At 38.0% G+C, this 26,951-nt stretch overlaps 1 protein-coding gene across 3 annotated transcripts in view; it reads left to right on the top strand.

Moving 5' to 3' along the window:
• Positions 1-26,951, top strand: part of LOC121737860 (cullin-1) — a 37,514-nt gene that overhangs the window by 8,179 nt on the left and 2,384 nt on the right. For all 3 annotated transcript variants that reach the window (XM_042129595.1, XM_042129603.1, XM_042129610.1), the window contains exons 3-20: positions 3,588-3,670; positions 5,028-5,139; positions 6,260-6,358; positions 12,227-12,373; positions 12,951-13,097; positions 13,882-14,061; positions 14,813-14,947; positions 15,419-15,577; positions 16,553-16,682; positions 17,100-17,233; positions 17,771-17,878; positions 18,065-18,136; positions 21,937-22,089; positions 22,455-22,573; positions 23,270-23,390; positions 24,150-24,250; positions 25,098-25,203; positions 25,786-25,899. In XM_042129595.1, the coding sequence (XP_041985529.1) occupies positions 3,588-3,670; positions 5,028-5,139; positions 6,260-6,358; positions 12,227-12,373; positions 12,951-13,097; positions 13,882-14,061; positions 14,813-14,947; positions 15,419-15,577; positions 16,553-16,682; positions 17,100-17,233; positions 17,771-17,878; positions 18,065-18,136; positions 21,937-22,089; positions 22,455-22,573; positions 23,270-23,390; positions 24,150-24,250; positions 25,098-25,203; positions 25,786-25,899 (2,220 nt within the window). The remainder of the gene's footprint in view (positions 1-3,587; positions 3,671-5,027; positions 5,140-6,259; positions 6,359-12,226; positions 12,374-12,950; positions 13,098-13,881; positions 14,062-14,812; positions 14,948-15,418; positions 15,578-16,552; positions 16,683-17,099; positions 17,234-17,770; positions 17,879-18,064; positions 18,137-21,936; positions 22,090-22,454; positions 22,574-23,269; positions 23,391-24,149; positions 24,251-25,097; positions 25,204-25,785; positions 25,900-26,951) is intronic.

The following is a 26,951-nucleotide window of genomic DNA, read 5'->3' as shown; positions in this document are numbered from 1 at the left end:
AAGGAGTTTCCAAGCTCAGCGATCAACATGGTCAACATTTAAAGTGTTTCTATCTACGGTAGCACGGATTGACAAAGGAAATCTATCACTTTGTTCCTAAAATCATTATTTTCCTGTCCTTTCCATGCTAAACCTACTAGTACTTTAATGCTAAGTACTCATATACGGTTTTGCTCGATCGAGCAATAACGTCGAGCAAAACCCGCGGCTCGGGATTTCGTCCACACATTCAGCATTGCTCGATAGTTTTATTCTAAATTTATAAATATTTAATTCCACCGAGCCGGCTCGATGCGAGCTGTGAGTTTTGCGGTCCAAGTAATTATTATTACTCGATTTGGTGTAAAACTATCGAGCAAAACCGCATGTGAGTACTTAGCATAATATGACTGGATCCAGTTAAATTATAGATCCACTCAACTACCTTACTAAGTTAAATCCAAGTTTATGCATGGCGAATAAGGGTATGCGCTGAACTTATGGCTCCACTCAGTATTGAAATCGTCTCAATTGATTCACTTCTATAAATAGCGGTGCAGCGTCAAGATCGCCGCCGAGCAACGTGATATTCGCGGTTTGTAATACAAGTCTTGTATGAGGGGCTTTCATACGGTAGTCTACACTGCTATTATAAAGAGGAAAGATTTGATTTTTTGTTTGTTTGTTTGTTTGTTTGTTTGAGTCGAATAGGCTCCGAAACTACTGGACCGATTTGAAAAATTCTTTTACCATTGGAATCCTGCATTATTTCTGCTGAACATAGGCTAATTTTTATTTTGGAAAAATATAAGGTTCCGTAAGATATTTGGGATTTTCGGACGCAAGGTTTAAAAAATCAACCAGAAAAGTTACTTATTTTGCGTACGCTGCCTAAACTATAAAAGATAGAGGCATAAAATGTTCTAAGTAATTATAGATCTTTTAAATATCTACAAAAAAGTCCGCGACACACTATACCTATCTATGTTGAGTGAGGCACAATAACCATTTTTTTATTAAAAAATCTAGAATTTTTTTTGGACTATATTTAAATGCGTTTATTTAAATCATGCTATTGACCCTTATCAAAATAAATTATTTCATCACTAATTACAGTTAATGTAGATAATATTTGGTCTTTGAATGATTAAAATTGGACGTTTGGTTTTAATGTTATGGCGAAATTAAAATATTACGATTTCTGCTGCACGTTGCGAATTGGGCGTCAAGGCGCGATGCGCGGGTGTGCGTGCGGTAGGGGAGAGATTTAATTATCAGTGCCACAGACTCGCCCGGAGAGTCCACGTAAATATTACCTCGATCGTGGGAATCGCAGACACAATAGATTTTCAATAGTTATGCGACAGCCGGGTGCTGCTTTATTGATTTGATATAGACTATCGTGCTTCATTATTATAATCCTAATTTCAAAAAAGCTTTAAAAGTTATGACTACGAAAGTAATATTTTTAGAACTTTTAAAAATAAGTTTTGAATGACTATTATTTTTGATTGCTATTATAATTAATTAATTTCTTTAACTATAAATCTCCAATAGCGGCAGCCGGCTGCCAGCATAACAATTGAAGATCTATTGTGTCTGCGATACCCACGATGCCGATGCACGATGGAAGTATTAATGCATATTTTTTAATCCACACTATTTCTGCTGAATATAGGCTATATTTAATGAGAGAAAAAAGGGAACCGTATTAAGTGTTAATAATTGTGTGAAAAATCTACCAAAATATTCCTTCTTGCTTATGCTTTATAAATTATAGACTATACTTACTTATCGCAAAGTGATGTACTATAGTCTTATAGTTCTGCAGGTAAGGATAAAATAATCAAACATAACACTTAAAATATAAAAATATAAAAAAAAAAATACAATAAAAATGTGTTATATGTACATAATAATTATAATATAGTAGTTGCAGGCTAAATAATGTAAACTATTTTTATGTTCTGCTTAACTTAAAGATTGACTACCTTTATTTAAAAAATAATAATTTAAAAACCAATGTCCACCCGTGCGAAGCCGGGCCGGGCCGCTAGTCGGTAATAACGCTGGTTATAGGCCGCGTGCAGCTTTAAGATCGCTCGACGAAACTGTATCGGGAAGTAGGCGCATGACGTGTACAATATTATCTGTCCTATAAAATAAAATACGCATGTGTAGATACAATATTATGAATTCCATAAATAGTATTACGCTTGAACACGATCTACCATGATCCATCTGATCATGGATCTTCCAATAGCGTGACTCCGAGCGCGCACCTGCTGGACCCACCAGGCCTAAGGCCTAAAATCGAACACTGCAAATTTCCAATCCATTTCTGCCAAGCTATTTATTGTGTACGGCTTATTTCTTTTTTTTCAAAATCAAAATTGTTTTATTTCTGAATAAATTTAAAATAAATGTTTTCAGAATGTCCTACATGATGCCTACCACCGGTTCGGGAACTCAATCAAAACTATTCAACTTATCAATCAAAACTATTCAAGTTCAGAGGACTTATCGCTAGACTTTTTATTAATTTTTACAGGTTTCTGTAATAGCATTAGAACTTACAGACCTACTGCATTAAATATTAAATTACTCACAAAAGTTACAAAGTAGATACTAAAATTTTAATTCTTACTGTCATACATGTAACATGCTGTGTTATGGTAAAATAAAGTACGTATTTGGCCACTGACTCACTGCCAATATTATTAAAACCAGAAGTTCAACGCTAACCCAAATATCCAATATAAATACTGGACGTGGATTTTTAATCCGTCCAGTAGTTTTGGCACATCGCCAGCCGTTGCATATTATAATAACGCATTCCATAGCACTTTACACGTTATAAATGCGTTTTTATGAGATTTACCCGGATTCTACAATATTAATTCAATATAAATACAGCTTCGATCGAATCCGGATCCTATAAACGAGTATAATGGTATTCTAATGTGCGTCAAACAAACGTTAAATGTTTTTTTACAGTTTTAACCAAAAGTCCAGAACACGTTCGATGTAACCGAACATGAAAGTATACCGTTTGTAGTTTTATCATACCGAGACTGAATCGAAATGATAATATTAAAAAGATGTAATTAACGGTAGGTTGAATAAGCAGAATCAGGGTACTGTAATAAGCAATAAAATCTAGGCTACCAATGCTCCGACATTGTCATTAATACGAAAAGTAAGACACATTGTAAGCACTAGATTTTTGCTGACTTTGAAGTTTGAACCATACTGTATGGGTCAAAATGTTAGTATTTATTGCTCAGTTAGCTAATCTGAAATAAACACTAAAGGTACAACTTGGTAACGATAGTATAAGGCTCGGCAAAATACACGTTTGAGCCTCGGAACAACACCGACTGGATTCTATGAAATTCACACTGTAGTTGGCGATATAAGCTAGCAAGTCGTCCGGTATTGTATATAGCTTACACATTAATTTAAAATAAGTGATTAAGGCATAGTCACCAAAATATGAAGTAAGCTCTTTTGAAATTTGTACTGTGGAGTCATTACAATCGTAATGTAAATGACATAGTATTGACTAAGTACTAAGTAGTATATTAACAATTTTGTTTAATTTTCAGATATGGGGCGACCTACGAGAGGGCATCGAGCAGGTGTACAACAGAGAGAACATAGAGAAAGTGCGATATATGAACCTGTATACGTATCCTTTATATTTATAAACTAAACTAAAACTTGGGCGTGATTTTGCATAAGGTGTAGTAATAATTTATCAAATAACTACCCATAAATATAGTTAGATAATAGATTGTTTTGGGATCTAATTCGAAGTCAGCAGAATCCACATAATATTTCAGAGTATCTAATTTACTTAGCGTCAGCCCATACAGAGGGAAACACAGTGGATAATATTTTAATAGGGCACTCCAAAATAAAAATAATTGAAATAAAATGCTTGTTCGAAAATACGCAGAAAGTTTGATGTAATCATGCATTTTAAAAGCAAATATTGGAGAGTCTCAATCACATCTTACCCGCTACATATTTTATCTTTTGTCTGCGTAAAGGTGCAAGTTACGTACGTATACAAGGCCACGCGACAACTGCAGACGACGTGTCGTCGCGACACTACTGGTTCGTATGTATTTCTATGAATAAGTGTCGCTAGCTTCGTGTTGCTCACTGCGGAGGGTATTTCATAGAAATACATAGAATCCAGTAGTGTCGCGGCGACACGTCGTCTGCTGTAGTCGCGAGTTGCTCGGTTCCAACTTGTACCATAAGCAAGTATAAAGGAAAAAAATATACTATTAATTAAATTATTAAATTAAATTAATTAATTAATTAAATTAAATTAATTAATTAATTAAATTAAATTAATTAAATTAAATTAAATTGTTTTATTTCTGAATAAATTTGAATCAAATATTTTCAGAATGTTGAACTACATGTTGCCTACCACCGGTTCGGGAACTAACCCGGCGAGAAGAACCGGCGTAAGAAACTCGCACGGGGCCACTTTTTAGTAAAAAAGTGGAAAATTTGTCTTAAAAAAATAAAATTTACAATGTAAATAACTTAATCTATACAATATGAATACACAATTGTAAGGCACATATAATAAATGTAGAAGCAGCCTTGCAAGCAGCCATCCTACTCCCAAGATGTGCTATCGTTTAGGAAATATCTATCGAAGAAATCACTATCGAAGAAATTGATTCCTAGGTGGTTGACGGACCTAAGCCCGGGCGCGCACTAGCAGCCAAGCCGCGGCAGCCATCGAGATAAATACATTAGTATGAAACCGCCATAGACGACGCGCACCTGGCCGCAACGCGCCCAGCGGCCACACCATACTTTCGATGGCCGCCGCGGCCTGGCCGCTAGTTCGCGCCCGGGCTAAGCCATTTGGTCGGGTTATGTCAAAATATTTGTTGTGATCTGACGGCTAGGTTTGACGTAACGCGACCAAATTTTGTTGGTCCGCCATCTGTCTAGCAATCAACTTTGAATATACAATAGGCCGTAGGTAAAACAGTATTTCCTTGACGGACACCCAGTCACGTATACAACTACTGTACATCGGTGAACCAGCAGAGCGGAAGCGGAGGTGCCCGTAGCACCACCGGCAATGCACCGCACAGGATGGCCAACTTCATGGGCAAGAAACAGGTGAGACATACAACTTACAAGATGTGGTATTTTTAAGTGAGTTATGTGAAGATGATTGTGAACAAAAATGAAGATCAAGCTGATTGAATAACCATCGCACAGTGTATCCCTTAAAGCAATACACTTAACATAGGCAGATTCCTTGTTGCCTTTTTACTAAGAAATGATTTGTCATAAATCATAATGATACTCCCAAAGACATTAATAGGGGATTAAATGCTACAATTAATTTTACGCTGGCGAAACCGCTAGCAAAAGCTAGAAGCGTAATATGACATTATTTCATTGCAAATGCTTCCCACATAATAATCTATTGTAACTTCATATTACTATGCTGTTATTTTTACGTAGGTTGCAATGCAAGTCTTTAAGGGCGTTTATCATAAATTAGATATCCTTTAGACGTCTTGTATTACCAATAAACATGGTAATCTAATTTCTATAGTATTCTTCGAATAAAACTTAAGTTCTAAGCGACCTGCGGGGCTAAAATGGTCGCTCTGGAGAATCATATAATTTATCACAATATGACTAATTTTTAAACTCCACTTTGCGTGCAATCATATAGTGATTCACTTAGATTAATGATTGGTCCCGCGAGCGGAGCTCGCGCGCGTAGACCAATCATTAATCGAAGCGAATCATTTAAACTCCACTTTGCGTGCAATTCATATAGTGATTCGCTTATATCAATGATTGGTCTCTCGTGCGGCGCTCGCGCGCGGGGACCAATCATTAATCGAAGCGAACCACTATATGAATTGCACGCAAAGTGGAGTTTAAAAATGAATCATATTATGATTCAATATATGATTCTCCAAAGCGACCATTTTAGCCCCGCAGTAGCATCATAAAATTTTAATGTTTACTAGTGGGGCTCCAAAATGCACTTGGGGCAAGCCGCAAGACTAATGTGAGGCGCATTTTCTCGGACTGCAGCCCGTTTTCCATCTATCTATCCCACCTACGTACTCAACTGCGGTTAGACATAAAGTGCGCGTACCTTTATTTTACAAAACCGGCCAAGTGCGAGTTGGACAATTATATACATATATACAAGAATTGCTCGTTTAAAGATATAGGATAAGATAAAGTTACCCTTTAACGTAATATGTTTCAGGGCGGGCAGGTGCAGGGCGGCGGCGCGCAGCTGGTCGGCCTCGAGCTGTACAAGCGGCTGAGGGACTTCCTGCGGATATATCTCATCAATCTGCTCAAGGTAATTTTTATGGGTAGAATAGTGTATTGGTATGAATGTCATCAGTAGCATAGACTTAATATATACTGTCGTATAGACCACCTGACAACCCGAAAATGCGTGACCATTTTCGATCTGTCAATGTGTGCGTGTGCTAGTGATGTATATTTTACTATCGATAGTATAGTATTTTGCTATCGATAGTATAGTCTGTTCGAGTTATTTTACCTCAGTTTCTATAAGAAATAAATAATATGCAACTTTGACAGATTTGTATTTCAAATTAGGTATCATAAATTTTGGTGACGATTGAAAAGTAGATACACATTTTCTTTTGGAATAATTTTTCAATCGTCGGATATGACATGAGGTTCTTATAGGGGTAAATAATATACACATAACACATTATAAAGTTACTTATTTATTACTCAGGTAAAATTTATCTGGTAAATCAGCCCTTACATTGAAAGTAAAGTAAACAACACACATAGTATATTATATTTTATTCTTAAATTAAATACATATCATAATATTTTTATTACAATTATTTTTAACCGACTTCCAAACAGGAGGAGTCTAGACGTTCGGCTGTGGATATATTTTTTATGTATGTTCAACGATTACTTCGCCGTTTATGAACCAAAATTTTTCTTTTGTTGTACATTGTATTGTTCCGAGTAGGTATCATGTTCACAAAAGTGGTGGTCTGGTGATGGAAATTATGAGAAATCGAGGTGACTCCTTGATATTCAAATGGGAACATATGGTCCCAGAAAACGTTTAAAATCTTTCTATTAATAAATTTAAAAAAGTGGTCAAAGAACGTTTTGTGCCAAAGCCTATTATAAGGTCAATGATTTCATAAACGATGGCACATCTTGGGAGTAGAATGCTGAATGACTGCTTGCAAGGCTACTTCTACATGACTTACAATTATTGTGTCTATCTATGTTTACATTGTATAATTTTTAGTTACAGCATTGTAAATTTTATTTTAAAAGATTATTTTTTTCTCACTTTTTTTGGTAAAAAGTGGGCCCCGTGCGAGTTTCTTACGCCGGTTCTTCTCGTCGGCTTAGTTCCCGAACCGGTGGTGGGCACCATGTATTCTGAAAATATATTTTATTTAAGATTTGATTAGAAATAAAGCAATTTTGATTTTGATTTTTTTAACACCAACTGTAAGTATAGAAAACGTTAAGGACAGCTAAAAAGAGTAAAATTATTATTTTTTAAACAAATTATTATTTTTTAACAAAAAATTAAAACCGACTTCCAAGGTAAAAACAATAATAATATTAACTAAAAAGTATTAAATAATTCTTTCTCTAATAGTGCCTTTTCCAGAATTCGTCAAAATCCCAACTATTTCTGTACATATTATAGTCTTCATTACTTTGAAGTCGGTACCAGCTAATTAAACCATGACTTCAGTCAATGTCAGAATATCTGAAATATTTGGGACTGGTACCGACTTCAAAGTAATGAAGACTATAATATGTACAGAAATAGTTGGGATTTTGACGAATTCTGGAAAAGGCACTATTAGAGAAAGAATTATATTTTAATACTTTTTAGTTAATATTCTTATTGTTTCTACCTTGGTAGTCGGTTTAAATTTTTTGTTAAAAAATAATAATTTCACTCATTTTAGTTATTTATGTAATGGTAAATACATAAGTGTCAGTTGTAGATAGATATGATTTAGGTATGAAACTATCACACCAAACTTAAGCTTGAATTAAGTACGTTGAATAAAATTTACATAGTAGCATATTATTATGCTTTCAGTTCTTAAAACAACAATGAAACCAAAGAGTCAGAAGTTCTCTAAGTACTTTCGGAACCATGGTATACCCGTGGAAAAATCTTACTTGGTAGCGTATGCTTAGAATACTTCTAACTAAATCGAAATCACTATAATATTATGTTTCCTTATAAATTTTGAGGAGCACTCTATATAACACATGGATATCATTATCAAATTGCCAACTTAGTAACCGTAGTACCGAGGTGGTATAATAATACACTTTAAAAGAACAAAATAATTTTCAAGATCATGTATAGCTAATGCTGGTTAATAATGTAGGAACTTAATTTTGCTTTTTAGCCTTGGATACCCTATTTTATGTTTCTTTCAATTAGTCTATACTGTCCCACCGCTGGGCAAAGGCCTTTCACTGATTTTAGTTATCTACAAGACAAGGCTTTAAGCGTAGCCACTAGGAATATTAACTATCCATATTATATTACTGTAAGCAAAATTGTGGTATATGCTTGGAGTTATCTAAACGATGCAGCAATTTCCAAATTTTCATCTTTATAGATTCAGGAGTTCTGTTCAGTGCCTTTGGACCAATCCTTCCGTATGAAATTTCTCTTATTTGTAACATATGTTTATGTTACTAGAAACAACATTTTAACCACTATGAGTGTTTTGATAAATTTCAAGGATTTCCCTCGATTGCTCATAGATCCCATCATCAGCTCACCACTTTCGTAATTGTCATACAAAATTAAGATTATATCCTATACAACAATAAGAGAATTTTGAAAATCGGTCCACAAACAGCGAAATAATCGTCAAAAACATCTGCTCCGATGTAAATATCATGAAAAGTACCAACAATTGGGTCTTTGTGTGATGACCCATGGTATAATTATGATTGTGATGATGATGATCAATCAAATTGATGTGTTGGCTTATGCTTTCAGTTGTTTAAACAACGCCGAAATCCCCGAACCTGTATATACAGGGTGTAACAAAAATAAGTGATAATACTTTAGGGTGTGAACGTGTTCCTTGTAGAGAGTTCACTGTGAAAGTAGCAGCGCTGAAAGACCAAATTTTTTTTTACTTTTGTATGGGCAAGGGCCCGAGCGTCACGAGTTTCCCCATACAAAAGTGAAAAAAAATGTCGGTCTTTCAGCGCTGCTACTTTCACAGTGAACTCTCTACAAGGAACACGTACACACCCTAAAGTATTATCACTTATTTTTGTTACAACCTGTATAAGGATTCAAAAGTTCTGTTCGGTACCTTTGGATCTAGGGTATAACCTGGTGCGAAATCTTACTTTTTGGTAGCGTTTACCTCGAATGCTTCAGAAAAAATCAAAATCACTATATGTTTCGATACAAATTTCAAGGAGTCCCCTCGATTCCTCATGGATCCCATCATCAGATCACCACTTTTATGAACATGGTACCAAATTCAGATTTAACCCTATACAACAACAAAAAAATCATGAAAATCGGCCCACAAACGGCGAAGTTATGGTTGAACATACAAAAAAAATATATATACAGACGAACATATAACCTCTTCCTTTTTGGAAGTCGGTTAAAAATTAAAACCGACTTCCAAGGTAATGACAATAGTAATATTGTACTTAAATGAACTAAAAAGTATTAAATAATTCTTATTCTGTACTCAGTATTAATTCTGTTCTCAATCTTCATTATTTTTGCAATCGGTTCCAGCTAACCTAATCGGCAGTTCTCTGACAGAATAGGTATAACTGCAACTTATATACTTACGACTGGTACCGACTTCAAAATTATGAAGATTGAGTACAGAATAAGGATTATTTAATACTTTTTAGTTCATTTACGTATAATCTTAAATGAACTAAAAAGCAATAATTGCTTATAATTGCTTATTTTTAATAATTGCTTCAGTAACAAGTGCAACAGTATGTCAAACTTACTGGTACAAATAAAGTTGGGATAGCTCCTTTAACCAAAATAGTATTTATTCTACTTTTTCTTTAAAAATTTTCAATGAAATGTTTGCTCTGTTGAATTTTTCTTGGGATTCCAACCAACACGCCCAATTAATGTCAGCCATTTTCCTCTTATTAGAGGATCTTGACGGAATCTGTAAAACAAATGATTATGATATATAGATATAAACCTTTCTCTAGTTTTAGAGTCACTCTATATTATAGTAGTTATATTATATTAGCTATTAAATAAATAAATACAAATTCGGACGCCCCGCCCCGCTCATACATTTTGACACGTCAGAAATTCTTTTAGTATGATGGGTCTACAACAAAATGTATGAACAGAGTGCGTTCCGCCGGGCGTCCGAATTTTGCTGATCAGAAATTTCGGATAATGTGCGGCCGGGCTTAAGTTGATAAATATAAAGGTAAATGATTTTTATTTTAGTTTTATGTTAATGTAAAATATCGATAAGCATATCGATAAATTTGATTCAAGCACTAGCGTATATGTAAAAAAATTTGATGAAAAATTTTTCTTCAAAATTTGTGTAATATAAGAACAATAATACCTTTAGTTACGCAAAATATGAAAGTAAAAGGGAGGATTCACAATATTTTATTTGAAATAGAGAACTAAAGACAGAATATAGCAAAAATAAACACATCGTAGCAATTAGGACATGAAGATTAATTACCTGTGAAATGTATATTTTTCAGGATTATTCTTATGATTTACACTGCTAACACTTACAGCACAAGTCACCATTTTTAAATATAATAATATTTATTAAAAATAACAAACAAATTAAACAATATATTGGAAATACCGAAAGGGCATAAAAACGACTGACGACTTTTGACGACCTGTCAAATAAAAGTGGTTACAATTTTCATTAGACTGCCTCTCTCTTTTCATCTTGTTATAAATCCATAAAGGATTTTCTTCTCTCTCGCACTCTTTGTTGGTCTTTAGCATTATAGGTTTATGATCAGTAGACATCGGATTATATGCACGATCAAAGTGCCAAAATATCCATGCAAGTAGGTATGCATGATAAATGGCCGAAATATGCACAAAATATGCACAATCAAGTCACTTATTATTAATTATTTTTTTAAGAGCTTTCTGGTGGTGTCGTTTATAAAAGCATACATTTTTATAATTTCATCAAATCCAGGATTTTAAATGTTTTATACAGCACCAATAATAATTTTCTACCAACATTTTCCGATTGCAATCTTAATGCACCTGAAAGTTTAATAAATTGGCAACTACTTTAATTTTTTTTTACTAATATTGCCTACTACAAAGAAAAATTTTGTTTCTAGAAAGATATTGTACCTATCGGGTGTATTGCATTCTTTAAATGCGGATGGAGACACATATTTGAAGTGTTTTGATCTATCGTACCTCTGTTTTGTGGCCTCGGTGTGTGTCATGATAGCTAGTTTGGAGACTACCGAAATATGCACTATCAACGAAAAATTGCCAAAATATGCACTATCGCCTAAAAAGTGCCATTATATTCATTTGCATATGCAAGTATGCAAATGCATATAATCCGATGTCTAGTCATCATTTTCTTAGATGTAAACTTTAGAGAGAGAAATAAAATATGGCTGATTCGATGACTTTGATGTCTGTCTGTCCGTCTGTCCATCTGTCTGTCTGTCTCCAGGCTGTATCTCAAGAACCGCTTTAGCTAGACTTCTGAAATTTTCACAGGTTGTGTATGTCTGTTGCCGCTATAACAACAAATACTAAAAACAAAATAAAATAAGTATTAAAGGGGTGCTCCCATACAACAAACGTGATTTTTTGGCCTTTTTTGCTCGTAATCAATAATGGTATCAGGTTGGCACTTGAAATACTCACAATATTCTTAATTTTATTTGTACTTTAATTAATAATAAAATTTAAATAAAATAAATAATTAAGGGGGGTTCCCATACAAAAAAACACATTTTTTACCTAATTTGCTCTATAATGCAAATGGCACGGAACCCTTCGTGCGCGAGTAGCACTTGGTCGATTATTTTTCTCTGATGACGTCACTCATCCTAACGCGAGTATAAGTTCTCTACTAACGTCATTGGTTAATTTCAACATGACGTCACTACAATGACGCGAGTAGATTATACATCTTATGTTTTTCAGGACGGCGCGGAACTGATGGGTGAAGACGTGCTGGCTTTCTACACGAAGCAGTGGGAGGAGTACCAGTTCTCGTCGCGCGTCCTCAACGGCGTGTGCGCGTACCTCAACCGCCATTGGGTCAAGCGCGAGTGCGAGGAGGGACGTAAGGTACAGACAATATGATATTGGACACATACGATCTTGCTACAAAAGATTTAAACACCTGTTCAACAGTTGATTAGAGAAAAATTCAGTACAAAATGGTCTCAAAACCACTGTTCAACAGATGTTTAGTTTTTTGTGGTAAGACCGTTAAGTTCAGTTCATAGTTTATTATTGTCGACTGTTTTTATGTCAGAGTACCACTTATCCACAAAATTGTTGTACTTGAAAGAAACGAATGGACTTGGGAAATGTAATTTGCATGTCGATCTGACTTAACAGTATAGTATGATAAAAACGTATTTAGGAAATAAAACTAAGGGGCCTAACAACCCAAAGTTCAGTTGGGATGGGTTGTTGAGCATAAAAGGTCCGGCCGCCCAGAAATTCGTACAAATTGATCCATCGACATTTGCATCTTCACTCGCATTAGTCTATGATGTAAATTATGCTGGTGACTGCACTTAAGTGCGTTATAATTTGTGGGGTAGTCTGTTCGCTGACAACAAAAACACAGTGAACCTCCATTAATTCTGGAACTTTTCTTAATTTGCCATTAACTTCTGGAACTTTGTAATTTCAGGGCATCTACGAGATCTACCAGCTGGCTCTAGTGACGTGGCGCGACAACCTGTTCAAGTGCCTCAACAAGCAGGTCACCAACGCCGTCCTCAAACTGATCGAGAAGGAACGCAACGGGGAGACCATCAACACTAGACTCGTGTCCGGGGTGAGATTCATATTCGGTATACTAAATTACTTGAATCTTTTTGCACCACAGAAATAAATCAAGATAGAACGGCTAAGCGGGTGGAGTATACGCGTGTTTCAATCTTGCACAAGTGAGCAAGATTTGTTGAACGTTCATTTAGTCAGCGCGCACGTCTCGACTTGATTACACCGGAGCGGTTGTGCAAAAATGCCTCATTGTGCAGTGTCTAATTGTAAAAACAGAAGTACGAAAGTGAATCGGTCAAAAGGAGGTATTTCTTTCCACGGGTAAGTTATTTTTTCTAACTAAGTGCAAAGCAAAAATTGACACGATCGATTCCTTAGCAACGCACGCGCGTCGTCGTTCTATCTTGATTTATTTCTGTGTTTTGCACTTATTACATGAGCACAAAATTTTGGTGTCTATCTCACATTACGCGTGCGCGAAAACGAGATGACGATATTATATCTGCCAAGTTAAAGCAGCGACAGGTCAATGGGCGAGTTTATTTCTTAGAGAACATAATATTTATTTAGTAATAAAACTTTTCAGCTGGAAGGTAATGACGTTAGCGTCTACCAGCTGCCGCATAATATACTTTTATCAACAATCAGCCTAAGGCCCAATTTCACCAACGTCTGTTAGTGTTATGTGTTATGAAAAGCGAAAGAGGTAAAATGATACGAATTCGAGCATTACCTTTAACCCATCGATGACACAATAGCTTATCTATTGTTAATAATTAACAGTCGTTGGTGAAATTGGGTCTAAGTCAAATACACTAACGTGTTAATAATTCCAGGTGATTAATTGCTATGTGGCTCTCGGCCTGAACGAGGAGGAGCCGTCAGCTCGAGGCCAGAACCTCGCCGTGTACAAGGACACGTTCGAGGCCGTCTTCCTCGAGGACACGGAGCGCTTCTACACGCGCGAGAGCAGCGACTTCCTACGTAATAACCCCGTCACCGAGTATATGATCAAGGTATAATATGCTTCGTTTTGGCTTAGGTCAGGGGTTCCCAAACTTATTTTGTCTACTGTCCACTTTGGGAACAACTTTTTAGCGCCCCCATTATTTCAATTTAAAATACATCCAGATGAAATAAATCACCCCCCCAAACTTTTACACAACGCCCCCATTTTTTTTCTGGGTCCTACACCACCCCCTATAGACCTTCAGCGCCCACCAGGGGTCGTTATCGCCCACTTCGGGAAAGGCTGGCTTAGGTGTAGGTGCTATTGTAAGGCTAATTGTAAGGCCTTATGGCTTAGTTGTAGGTATTATCAGAGAGAGTTGATGGCGGACCTACGTAAGTTGGTGGCGTTATGTCAAACCCAGCCGGCAAATCACGACTTATATTGAATTCACTTTACTCAACCAAATGACGTAGGTCCGACTACTGCCTATAAAACAATTTCTTCGATGGTACTTTTGTGAGGTTGTAGCCTGCAGATATTATGTATGTTTCTGTCTTTTTGCATAGATTAGTTAATGCTTTCTTATTCTTCGTTTCGGCTGTATAAAACTATACAATGCAACGCGGCGCAGTTCAGCTAGTAACGAACTGTAAATAAGTCTAACGACGTACTTACAAATACAGTGATATAAATTAAATATGTAACTAAAAAATTCAAAGTACGATGTTCTAGGCGGCACCCAAGAGTACATCGCAGTATAGTTTTTTCGCCTCTTTTATGCTAAATTGAATTTAAAACATTGGTATGTTTGGCAGGCCGAACAAAGACTGCAAGAGGAGGAGAGGCGCGTACAGGTGTACCTGCACGAGACGACCATGGAGCGGCTGGCCAAGACCTGCGACCGCGTGCTCATCGAGAAACACCTGGAGATCTTCCACTCTGAGTTCCAGGTGTGTAATATAAACATGTCTTAACTCACAGAATGACATAAAAAGTTTATTAAGGTACTCCCACACGGCAGTTATGTAACGTTATAAAACATTGTGTAACACGATAACAATTTATAGCAGCGTGTAACATAATATGCTACAACATGTCAAGAAATATTTCTTAACATGTTGTAGCATATCATATGTGACACGCTGCTGTTGACATAATATTGTATATACGACATCAAAAAGACATAATATTATACATACAATAAAATAATTCCTTTTGAAGACTTCTTTGCTGTTGAGCAAGCTTAGAAATAAAATTAGGCCAATATTGATAATGTTACCTCTGACCTCATCAAAAGACACTTCAGAAGATAACCGTAAATCCGTATTGCATAACCTTATTGCCGATCACGTATTAGTTATTAGTTATTACTGACTATAATATACTTGAACTCTGTGCCTAACATTTTGTTCTCCTTCTAGAAACTTCTAGACGCCGAGAAGAACGCTGACCTTGGGCGCATGTACGCGCTGGTGGCTCGCATACCCGACGGCCTTGTGGAGCTGCGCAGACTGTTGGAGCAGCACATCCACGCCCAGGGTCTCCTGGCGGTGGACAAGTGCGGCCACTCCGCGCATACCGTGAGTAGACCGGTGTAAACCAGAGTAAAATGCAGTAGACCAGTGACAATGCGAGTAGACTTGAATCAGGGCGAGCTAAGTGAGCCTTAGTATATCCCACAACCTGTACATTTTGTGGTACACTTTACGGAAAAAGTATCGCGCCTATTGATTTGTACAGTAATTTTTATTTATATGTGTTATCATTATTCAGCCAAGGTGTGACGACGCGAGCCCTCACAAAGCTCGGCTTTTAGCTAGTAGACTATAGTAGGACAGAGTAGGCCTCAGAAAATCAGAGTAGACAGCAGTAGAGTAGATCAGGGTAGACCTCAATAGACTAGACTGTGTAGACTGGGCTGGTAGAGCTGCGCCGAATTCAAGAAGCATATCCATGTAATAATATAATACTCCCCACACTGATTTCGGTGACGGTGGCCAGTTTCATTGAAACCTGGTACGCAGGAGTAATTTTATAGTGCTCAAGTGTGTGCGCAGTACACAAGAGCACTCTCTATTCCTTTACTCTTATTACCCAGTGGGATGGAAGACCGACACGACTGGCGAGAGATCAGGCGCAGGACCGACTTTTTACATGCCCATCCGACGCATGGATCATCTTACTTGTCAGACAATCAGGTGATCAGCCTGCATTGTCCTAAGCAAACTTGGAAATAACATGTTTCCAACGCGGGAATCGAACCCACGACCTCCGAGTCGAGAGCCACGCTCTTAACCACTAGACCACGGAGGCGTTTAAAAAAAAATCCATGTAACGACTCTACAGTCGATATGCCGTGGTAGACTGCTGATAAAGCAAATAGCCTACGACAGCAACAAGTCATAGGTTCTACGTTGGGCATGACAAAAATGTCCACGATCGTAAGCAGGGTCTTGTAAATTGGGGTCTACTGGATCCAGAAAAAATTTGAAAGTGGTCAAAAAAGGAGTTTGGTAACCTCTGCTCTATAATTATAGCCTACATTATTTCCACAGGACCCCAAAGTATACGTGTCGACGATCCTCGAGGTGCACAAGAAGTACAACGCGCTAGTGCTGGTGGCCTTCAACAACGACTCCGGCTTCGTCGCCGCGCTGGACAAAGCCTGTGGCAGATTTATTAACAGTGAGTTTATTGTGTAAGAATGTGGGTGGGTGTGGTGGCGCTAGACAAAGCCTGTGGCAATTTTATTAACAGTGAGTTTGTTTAAGAATGTGGGGCATACTCTTGCACCAGTCTGGGTTTAAAACCCTGAGCTTACTGTAATGCCAATTGACTCTTGTTTGTAAAAGAAAACGCATGATATTCTATAAACTTGACTCGACTCTTATCTCTTCACGTTCAAATCGGTTAATTGCGATTTGCGTGGAGATAACTGGAGTCCCGGTAAAAGGTATAAAGGTGTAAATGAAACCACCCGGTTTCATTTCACTAAAATGAACAGATTCCGCGCGAACTAAGTTCTGGGCTACATAATAATGATATTATAAGTAAGATTACAATAAAAATACTGTCACTGTCATACTCGCTTCTTATTCGCAGGTAATGCAGTGACGAAAGCAGCTAATTCTTCTTCCAAGAGTCCCGAGCTTTTGGCCAAGTACTGCGACCTTCTACTCAAGAAGTCCAGCAAGAATCCAGAAGAAGCCGAATTGGAGGATACCCTCAATCAAGTTGTAAGTGAATCAGATATTGAAATAAGCCAAAAAGTAACCCCATGAAGTAATATTAAAAACCTTTTTTCTTTGGAACATCAAATTTTATCTGAAGCTGAAATTATATCTTTTATTATTTTATTATTGTCTTAACTATAAATGAATATGAATATAAGGCAGCCTAAATGTGCTCTCTTATAATCATACTCTGCTACAAGAATCTTTATGAACCTGATACAAATTTCCTTAGATTGGCCATAGACGGAGCGGTCGCTTTGAAATTTGCACCGACCGCTCAAGAACTGCTCGAGCGGTCCGTGTATTGCGGGTGTGAATTTAGTATGAAAACTGCAGATCGCCGTGCGGCGGCCGCATTTTGCAGTCGGTTTCGACTGCAAGATGCGGTACGTCTATGGCCGACCTTATAGCACAGTATGCTAAATCTACGACTTACAAGTTACAACTACAGTCTACATTTTACATGCTACTATTATTGGACCGAAACTGTATCACTATCATATCATCTGTACCGAAGGTTAAATAATACGGTAATTTCAGATGGTCGTGTTCAAATACATAGAGGACAAGGACGTGTTCCAGAAGTTCTACAGTAAGATGCTCGCCAAGCGGCTCGTGCAGCACATGTCCGCCAGCGATGATGCCGAGGTAAATGTGCATTTTGGATTGAGGAGGGTGAGGAAGACATGTTTCATCTTATTGCGCTGTTCCTGTCATGCACGTGCTCGCGGATCTGGTCCGCATGCGGGAGGGTTTACCTACTGTAAATGTGTATAACCATTTATGATTACAATTTTAATATCATATGTAATTTGTTCTATTTTTACATTGTAGGCATCGATGATCTCAAAACTGAAGCAGGCGTGCGGCTTCGAGTACACGAGCAAGCTACAGAGAATGTTCCAAGTAAGTTTTAAATAAAGTTTCGTCGATCAAAAACGTGAATATCCATACTTATATTATAAATGCGAAAGTATCTCTGTCTGTCTGTCTCGCTTTCACGCCAAAACTACTGAACCGATTGCACTGAAATTTTGTACACAGTTATTCTAGAGTCTGAGAAAGGACATAGGCTACATTTTGATGTGGGAAAATATCTTATTTCCATGAAAATATCGATGAAAAATTCGCATTGCGTGTGGCCAGCGCTCATCCCTGGGGTCCTGGGTTCGAGTCCTGCAGGCGGAACAAAAAGTTTTCAATGTTCCTGGGTCTTGGATGTGTATTAAAATAATATTTAAAAATCTTAAATATATTTTATGTATAATATTATAAAAAATCCAGAAATATATCGATGCAATGAACATTTTAGTTCTAATACGATTCAACAGATGGCGTTTTATTTTTTACTTCATTGTAACAGAACTAATCATACTTATTAGTTACTAGCTGTTGCCCGCGACTTCGTCCGCGTGGACTTCAGTTTATAGCGCGCGATGTCAAGAAAATTGGTGTCAAAAGCTTTTATAAAAAGACCCTGGTACCCCTTAAATCAATACAGCTGTGCAGTGTGCACACAATAAGTATTTCATTTTTTTATATTAAACTTTATATTTTATGCCAAATTTTAAAGCTTATTTAGCCCCCCAATTACACAACTTTAGGCTGCGTTTCCACTGAAGCGGAGCGGAGCTTAGCGGTGCCCGAATTGACCAATCGTGCTATTCCAGCGGAATGACAGCAAAGATTTCGAGTATTTTCGAGCATGGTGATTGGTCAATTCGGCACCGCTAAGCTCCGCTCCGCTTCAGTGGAAACGCAGCCTTACCCATAAACTATTTATCATTGATAGGTTTAAGGTTACGTCACTGCACAGATAAAGTACAGAGTTATTTAATACCGTAGAATAGATATAACAATCGAAAAAAATCGAAACTTAAACGTAAGATGATACCACGTCTTATAGAAAGACTTTTGAGCAAGCGTCAGCGCGATGCCGCACGAGAGACGCACGGCGCTATCTATTATGAATTTTTGGAACTAACTTAATTTGAACAAATTTACGCATTTTCACGCCCTTACAACCCTTTTTTCCAGTAAAAAAGTAGCCTATGTCCTTTCTCAGGCTTTAGACTATCTGTTTACAAAATTTCATTACAATCGGTTCGGTAGTTTTGGCGTTTGGCGTGAAAGCGAGACTGACAGACAGACAGACAGACAGAGATACTTTCGCATTTATAATATTAGTATAGATTATGTGCACACTGCACAGCTGGTTTTGGGGCCATTAATTAAGGGCCGCGCTACACCGGAATGGCAGCGGCGAGGCGAGCACTTTCAGCGCTGCCATTCCGGTGTAGCGCGGCCCTAAGTGGGGTACCACTTACCAGGGTTTTAAAAAGTTTTTAAAGGCGAATGGGCAAGTGTCTATGGAACTTAGTATCGCTAAAAATATTTTTGTGCCATAAGCTATTTTAGCTTAAATAATAGCTTGATTATAGCTCTTTCTAATACATCAACTACGATTCTTATAACTCTCCGGAGTTTACGGCAATTTCAATTTAAAAATACGAGTTAAGTAACGTTGCGCCTCGTATTTGAGCCTATAAAGCTTAAAATATATGATAAAAACTAATTAAAACTTTTTTTACTATCTATGTTTTTATATGTGAAAAAGGAAATACCTAAGGAAATAGGAAATAACTTCTCCCAATGACCGTCGACTAATATGCCGCAGTCGAAGTGAACAATTAACACACCGTAAGTTTTCCATGTTTCTACTCACTGTTGAGTCTCTTCAATGAAGATCAGAGGAGTCACTTTCTCTTAACTAATGGAGTCTCTTTTTCTAAATTAATAGAGTCTCTATCTCACTATCACTTTGTTTATTTCTACTGATTGTATCAAATCACACAAGAAATATTCACACGGTCGCGGTAGGTACAATCCGAAAATTCAAACTAACGTGCGTAACTAAGGAACCGCGATGACGTTTGAGACATATCGCCGTGTCGGTGTTGCCAGATGTTAAAATGTAATATTGTTCAATCGATATTATCGAGTGGTGAATATTAATTAAATGAATTAAAAACATTTGGTACTCAAGCAGAATTTAACAGTTTATTAGTCCATACATAGCGAGCCTCCTCACGAGGTATTTGCCGCGCAAGGAAATGGTTCCCGACGGCACAAGAGTGGCAGCCTTGGTAACCTTTGAGCAAAACAAAAAGCCGGCTTTTTATTTTGCTCGAAGAATAAAGTTGGGACTATATTACTGAAATCCCTCTGACCGGAGAAAATTCAGAGCATTGAAAACAGAACTCAAGAGTCTGGACCTATGTAACAAAGAGCAGAAAATCGGAAATACTACAACTGTTTGAGTCAAATGTCAGTGTCACATGTGACAATTCTCGTACCTCGAATCTCGTTTCGAGTCTCGCGCTGACTCATTCACACAGGCGCGCGCGATCGAGCGGGACAGACTGACAATCGCACCGATATTCGATTCATGAGAATCAGGCCCCAGACTTCAGTGTTGTAGTTTAATTGCGTTGCTTTTTTTCGGCCGGTGAGATTCCGAGCGGCCGGGTCTATGGCTGGGTCACCGTGTCTGAGGTAGTCGGTACTTGGTACACTCGCTCGGTGACTCGGTCACTCCGCACTCGCCTGCAGCAGCACACGTGCTTACACGGCCGCAGGACGTCTTTATAGCGGAAAATGCCTCGCGGAGCTGCTCGCTATATTATGTGTGCCCGACTATTCATGAAAAATCTTTATTTTTATATTTTATTTTAATACTGCATAAAATTGATAATATTATACTACTTAAATTCTGGTTTGACTTCAGACGACGAAGTACTTCTACAATATTTCGCATTCAATAGTTTATTTTCGGCTTGAAAACAATATTATAATATATACAATACGGTTTAGAATAAAAATTATCTTTAGACGTAGAAAATATTATAACAATATGTTTAAAGTCGATTGGTAATCGATTTAAAATTAAAAAATGGCAACACTTTTCGTATTACTTTCAGCCATTTGCAGTTAGAATATAAAAAATCAATTAAGAATATTGATTCTTGATCATTTTTATTCCGGAGAGTTTAAACTGTGTTAATAATTACAAATTCGATCTAAAATAAAAACAGGAATTTTCAATGTATTAACTTAATGGCACAATTTCAATTGAAGAGATACCATCCATGCCCATACTCCTTTGACACAAATTTTGTTGACATCGCGCGCTATAAACTAAAGTCCACGCGGACGAAGTCGCGGGCAACAGCTAGTCTTATATAAAATTAAAAAGTAGGTGTTTGGAAATTGAACATATTAAACACTTTATTTACGGCATATTACATGATGCTACATTAATGATTTGCGATGTCCGGTGTGTGAGGCAGTAAATGACACGTTGCGTTATCACCGCCTCGCATTATGTTATGGCGCATCAACGCAACGCTAATGTGGTATGTAAAGGTGATCGCACATTTTTTGTCAGTAACAAAAGCGCAGCATTTTAAAATTCGTCGTATGCAATGACAATAATATGAAACATCCCGCATTCACATTTCACCCGCACCGCACAGCGTACCCTGCTTATAAATGCGATCACCTTAATGCGGTATTCCGTGATACTGACGCAACGAAAAACGCATTGTTTGCTCGCTATAAGTAAAAGCGATTAACAGATTAAAGAATTAGGTTATCCTTATCACTATATAATTTGTAATGTATACTTATCTTTAACTTCTTTTCAGGACATCGGCGTATCCAAGGACCTGAACGAGAACTTCCGCAAGCACATGTCCCACAGCTCGGAACAGCCGCTGCACATCGACTTCAGCATCCAGGTGCTCAGCTCCGGCTCGTGGCCCTTCCAGCAGTCGTCCTGCTTCCAGCTGCCTACTGAGGTGAGCATCAGGACACCCCCTGTGGACACGTTACGATTTGCAATCGTAATTAGTGTCTGACCAAAGTTTCAACTTTGACTTCGACCATAAATCGACATTCGATTGGACACTTCTCTTAATAAGAATTTCTAAAGGTAACTGCAGATCTAGTCGCACGTGCACCGCGTTGCAGTTGCCATTAATTATCTAAATATTTTACTGCTCTGCGTCACAATTAAATTTTGAAGTGTTGATGGAAATTGACAAAACTAATTTGAAGGCAGAATTTATGGCAAATGTCTGTTAACCTTAGAAAGTAAAGACACAAAATACAATAGCTACGTTATTCGTATGCAAATCTTTAATTTCTCGTAATGTTTGTTTAGCTCGAGCGATCAGTACACCGCTTCACGTCCTTCTACTCGTCCCAGCACTCGGGCCGCAAACTCAACTGGTTGTATCACATGAGCAAGGGCGAACTCGTCACTAACTGCTTCAAGAACAGGTGGGTATTTGTAAACTTTGTTGCTAGTTGAAGCATTTGAAATGGAAGCTTGAATTATGATTTATGATTGTAATGACGACGCTAAAGAACAGTTCTATGATTTATAATGTTTGGTACCAGAGTGATGATAATATGCAAAAAAGCGCCTGAAATATTTGTTATTATGTCTCTGTCTGATTTATTATTATGTTTCTTTTTGACGATAATGCGTTGTGCTTTTTCGCCTCTTTGTGGTTCGTGCCGTCAGTGTTTTAACCGCGTAAACTGTAACATCTTAGTCGTACAGTACATACAATTTAGGAAAAAAGTTAAATTGAATTATAAGCAGCTGTTGGCGGAGCTAGGTAATTTGATCGAGTTATGTCAAACCCAACCAATCAATAACGATAAACATTGAATTTTTATAACGCTACATCCCAGTAGTTTCTTCATCGATTTCTCCTACGGCACATACTAACATAGTAAACGGAACTAACGAGCAGGGCGACTCAGAAGAGATCTCAAAATTTATACGTTTGATGTAGTATGCCATATCGGCCGGGGCGCGCCGTACTAATGCGGTACTCAGTATTGTGAAACATGTCAAAAGCGGTACTCGCGCCCAACTTTCGGCAAGATTCGCCCGTTTGTTTGAAGTCGAGGTACTCCCTAGTTCTATCATCTCTGGTGCTAATGTCTTTATATTATGTTCCATAGATACACGCTGCAGGCGAGCACGTTCCAGATGGCGGTGCTGCTCCAGTACAACGACAACACGGCGTGGACGGTGCGCCAGCTCGAGCGCCACACCGGCATCAAGGGCGACTTCCTGCTGCAGGTACGATCCTGTACAATATTGTACCCAACTGCGTACATGACTTTATACACGACGCTGGACGTGTTGCCGTAGAACGCATGGATGACTTTTGTGTATATGTCAATAGTAATAATATAATATCACGTGGTCACAAACGTATGGGCGTGTTGCGTGAGCGTTGCGTTGACGCTGCGTTGTCGTTGTGTCGTTTTACATACCGAAAACTGTGACGTAAACACGGTGCGCTGCGTTAGCGCAACACTGACGACACACGAACGGACCCCCTTAGGCGAAGCGGGAGGGATAACCACTTGCGATGCCGCAGCGTCACCGTTCAGTTGTATTAGGCCGCGTTTCCACTGAAGCGGAGCGGAGCGGAGAGGAGCTTAGCGGTGCCCGAATTGACCAATTGTGCTATTGCAGCGGAATGACAGCGAAGCGGAGCGAAGATTTCGATGGTGATTGGTCAATTCGGCAGCGCTAAGCTCCTCTCCGCTCCGCTCTGCTTTAGTGGAAACGCAGCCTTAATAACAATGCTGCGTAAACACGTTACAATAAATGTGCTGCTCGAAACAACGCTGCCGAAACGCGCATTGTGGACTGATCGATCTTAGAACTTGTCCATCTTATAATGATGCGCCTCTCGCTCGTATATAATACAGTATAAAATTTACCATCTACATCAACTGGAACGTGTTCCATGCACGTCGTCAAGTCAGACAAGGTATATCTATAAGAGTTATTTAGTACTTGGTGCTAATGAGCTCTTGTGGTCTCCAGGTACTGCAGATCCTGCTGAAGGCGAAGCTGCTGGTGTGTGCGGACGACGAGGCGGAGCTGACAGACGCCTCGCTAGTTGAGCTCTACGTAGGTTATAAGAAGTGAGTATATTTTGTTTTTTTTTTAATATGAAATAAATACGAGCAAACCTGATGGAAAGCAACTTCCGTCGCCCATGGACACTCGCAGCATCAGAGGAGCTGCAGGTGCATTGCCGGCCTTTTAAGAGGGAATAGGGTAATAGGGGAGGGTAGGGAAGCGAATAGGGGAGGGTAGGGAAGGAAATATGGGAGGGTAGGGAAGGGAAAAGGGTAGGGGATTGGGCCTCCGGTAAACTCATTCACTCGGCGAAACACATCGCAAGCGCTGTTTCACGCCGGTTTTCTGTGAGCCCGTGGTATTTCTGCGGTCGAGCCGGCCCATTCATGCTGAAGCATGACTCTCCCACGTCACAAGTTGATAATTAAATATAAACTTTATTTTACGATTCACTCAACGCCGCGCTGCAGCGGAGTGACGCATTACATCATGGCCAAATATTTTTCATTTGGAAGTGCATGAGCTAAGCCGCACTACGCGACAGCACACAAAACGTCAGTACTATGGAATGTGAAGTGTCGAGTGGCTCTAGTGTCGCATGGTGGAGACACCTTAATAAAGAATAATAATTTACTTATAACCGACTTTATTTCTTAACACTTTTACACGAATAAATTCATTCCATATCATTCTTGACCGGTTTGACATTATGCCAATTTTAAAGCAGAAGTGAATAGATAAAGTCCTACCAAAAACCTCAGAAAAATTACTGTGTATCAATAAAATAACACAAAGCTTTTTAGATTATTAAAATTTAGACATAAGTTACTAATACAATTAATTAAACATTTACTGGCCCTATCTACCGAATCAGTATTTAACCGTTAATAATCATAATATTTGTTTCAGTAAAAAACTCCGCGTTAACATAAACATACCGCTGAAGACGGACCTGAAGGTGGAGCAGGAGGCCACGCACAAACACATCGAAGAGGACAGGAAGATGCTCATACAGGTGAGGGGTCTTAAAAGACAGGAATCGAACTCACGGCCTCTAGTCAAAAGCCCAGCTTTCACTGCCGCACTCAGAGTGGAACATTAATTACTTAAATGTAATTAATTCAAAATTTTGACATATTATCTGCTATGCCCCATACATTATCTATCTAAATCTTCATTAAATTGAAGGTTAATCTCAATTAAATATCTCTGAGTACGGCGGTTAGCCACTTAAATACAGAGGCGTTTAATTTAACTAGTTTGTATAAGAAAATATTGAATGCGAACTGTACATTTTATAATGATTAAAATTTCCTATGTCCTAACTTTCCGGAGCTCTAAGGGTCCAATGTCCATGCCACATTTCATCTAAATTGGTTCAGCGGATTAGACATAAAAAGGCAACAACTAATAATAATAATATTAAAAAAAAGTGTTTGTATGTCTGTTTCGAATATCGCCATAAGATGTTGCGGGTAATATCTAGCTCATAATACAAACGTACGATGTAACGTAGCGACGTATAGGAAACGAGTTCATTAGTTTCGTATACGTCACGTTAATATTCTTTTTTTTTACGATTTTTTTCTGTGTCCAGGCGGCCATAGTGCGCATCATGAAGACGCGCAAGACGCTGAAGCACCAGCACCTGGTGGTGGAGGTGCTCAACCAGCTGTCCAGCAGGTTCAAGCCGCGCGTGCCCGTCATCAAGGTCAGTAAGGGTAGAGTGACGTCACAAAACAAGATGGCGACTTTACACTTATAACCCTAGTATAATATGGAGTGTAGATAGAGGAGAACTATCTTATATGGGGGATATTTGAAAAAGTGTCCAGCTGCACGCAGTAAATAACAGTTGAAAAATTCTCCAAGAGTGGCGCTAGCTGCAGCAAAGGGTATGGAATGAATGTAGCCATTGGTGACAAAATATAAATTGAAGTATATTAAAATATAACCTAAAATGGCTGAAATAAAAGCTGCTAAATGATTTAATATTTAGGGCGGCTTTTACCAAACCTTATTTAAAATAAGTTAAAACGCATTTAGTTAAATACGTTTTCATTCGTAAACACAATTAATTTAAACTTATTTCATTTTGTCTTGCACCACGATGTTGAAGCTTGAAATTAACTAAACGCATTTTGCAGCGTTGCTGCATTATGTCTTGTGCGTTCCATTTTACGATTTGAGCAGTATTGTTACATATAACGTTATTTCACGGTTGTTTGACGAAATTCGGTTTGTTTTTTTGCGTAAAACGAGTTTTCTATCAATGAATGCCTCAGACGCGACGGACGCAGGTAGTATCCCTTAGTAGTCTGTGGTTGGCGCAAGGGTTTGTTTGTATTGTTGTACTTGTACACATGTTGTTTTGTTTCACATACTTTAGGTTGTTGTACAGACTCGTGCAGATGTTCTGTTAGTAGAGTAATCGACAAATAATAATTATGAGTGATATAAAAAGTGGCCCCCGTAACTTTTCCTTTTAAAACAATAATCTAGATTCAATTATTTCTAGCAAAATCATCGTCGTCTTCTTTGATAGGCGAAATCTTCGAAAGAACTTTTTCTCTGTCAGGGTTTCAAACAAATTTGATCTTGCCTCAATAACGCTGACATCTCGAGGCCTGTTCATATAGTTGACAATTTCTTCGTCGTCGTCATCAATCTCATCAAAAAGAAACTCAAACAAACTCTTTATTTTTTTCACACTCAAATTCTTCGAAAATTATTCTCGACCAAAAAAAATCTAACCTCAAACTC

The sequence above is a fragment of the Aricia agestis genome, chromosome 2, assembly GCF_905147365.1.
Source record: "Aricia agestis chromosome 2, ilAriAges1.1, whole genome shotgun sequence".
Classification (NCBI taxonomy): Eukaryota; Metazoa; Arthropoda; class Insecta; order Lepidoptera; family Lycaenidae; genus Aricia; species Aricia agestis.
Note: the sequence above shows the minus strand (reverse complement) of the source record. Positions and strands in the feature narration are given on the sequence as shown.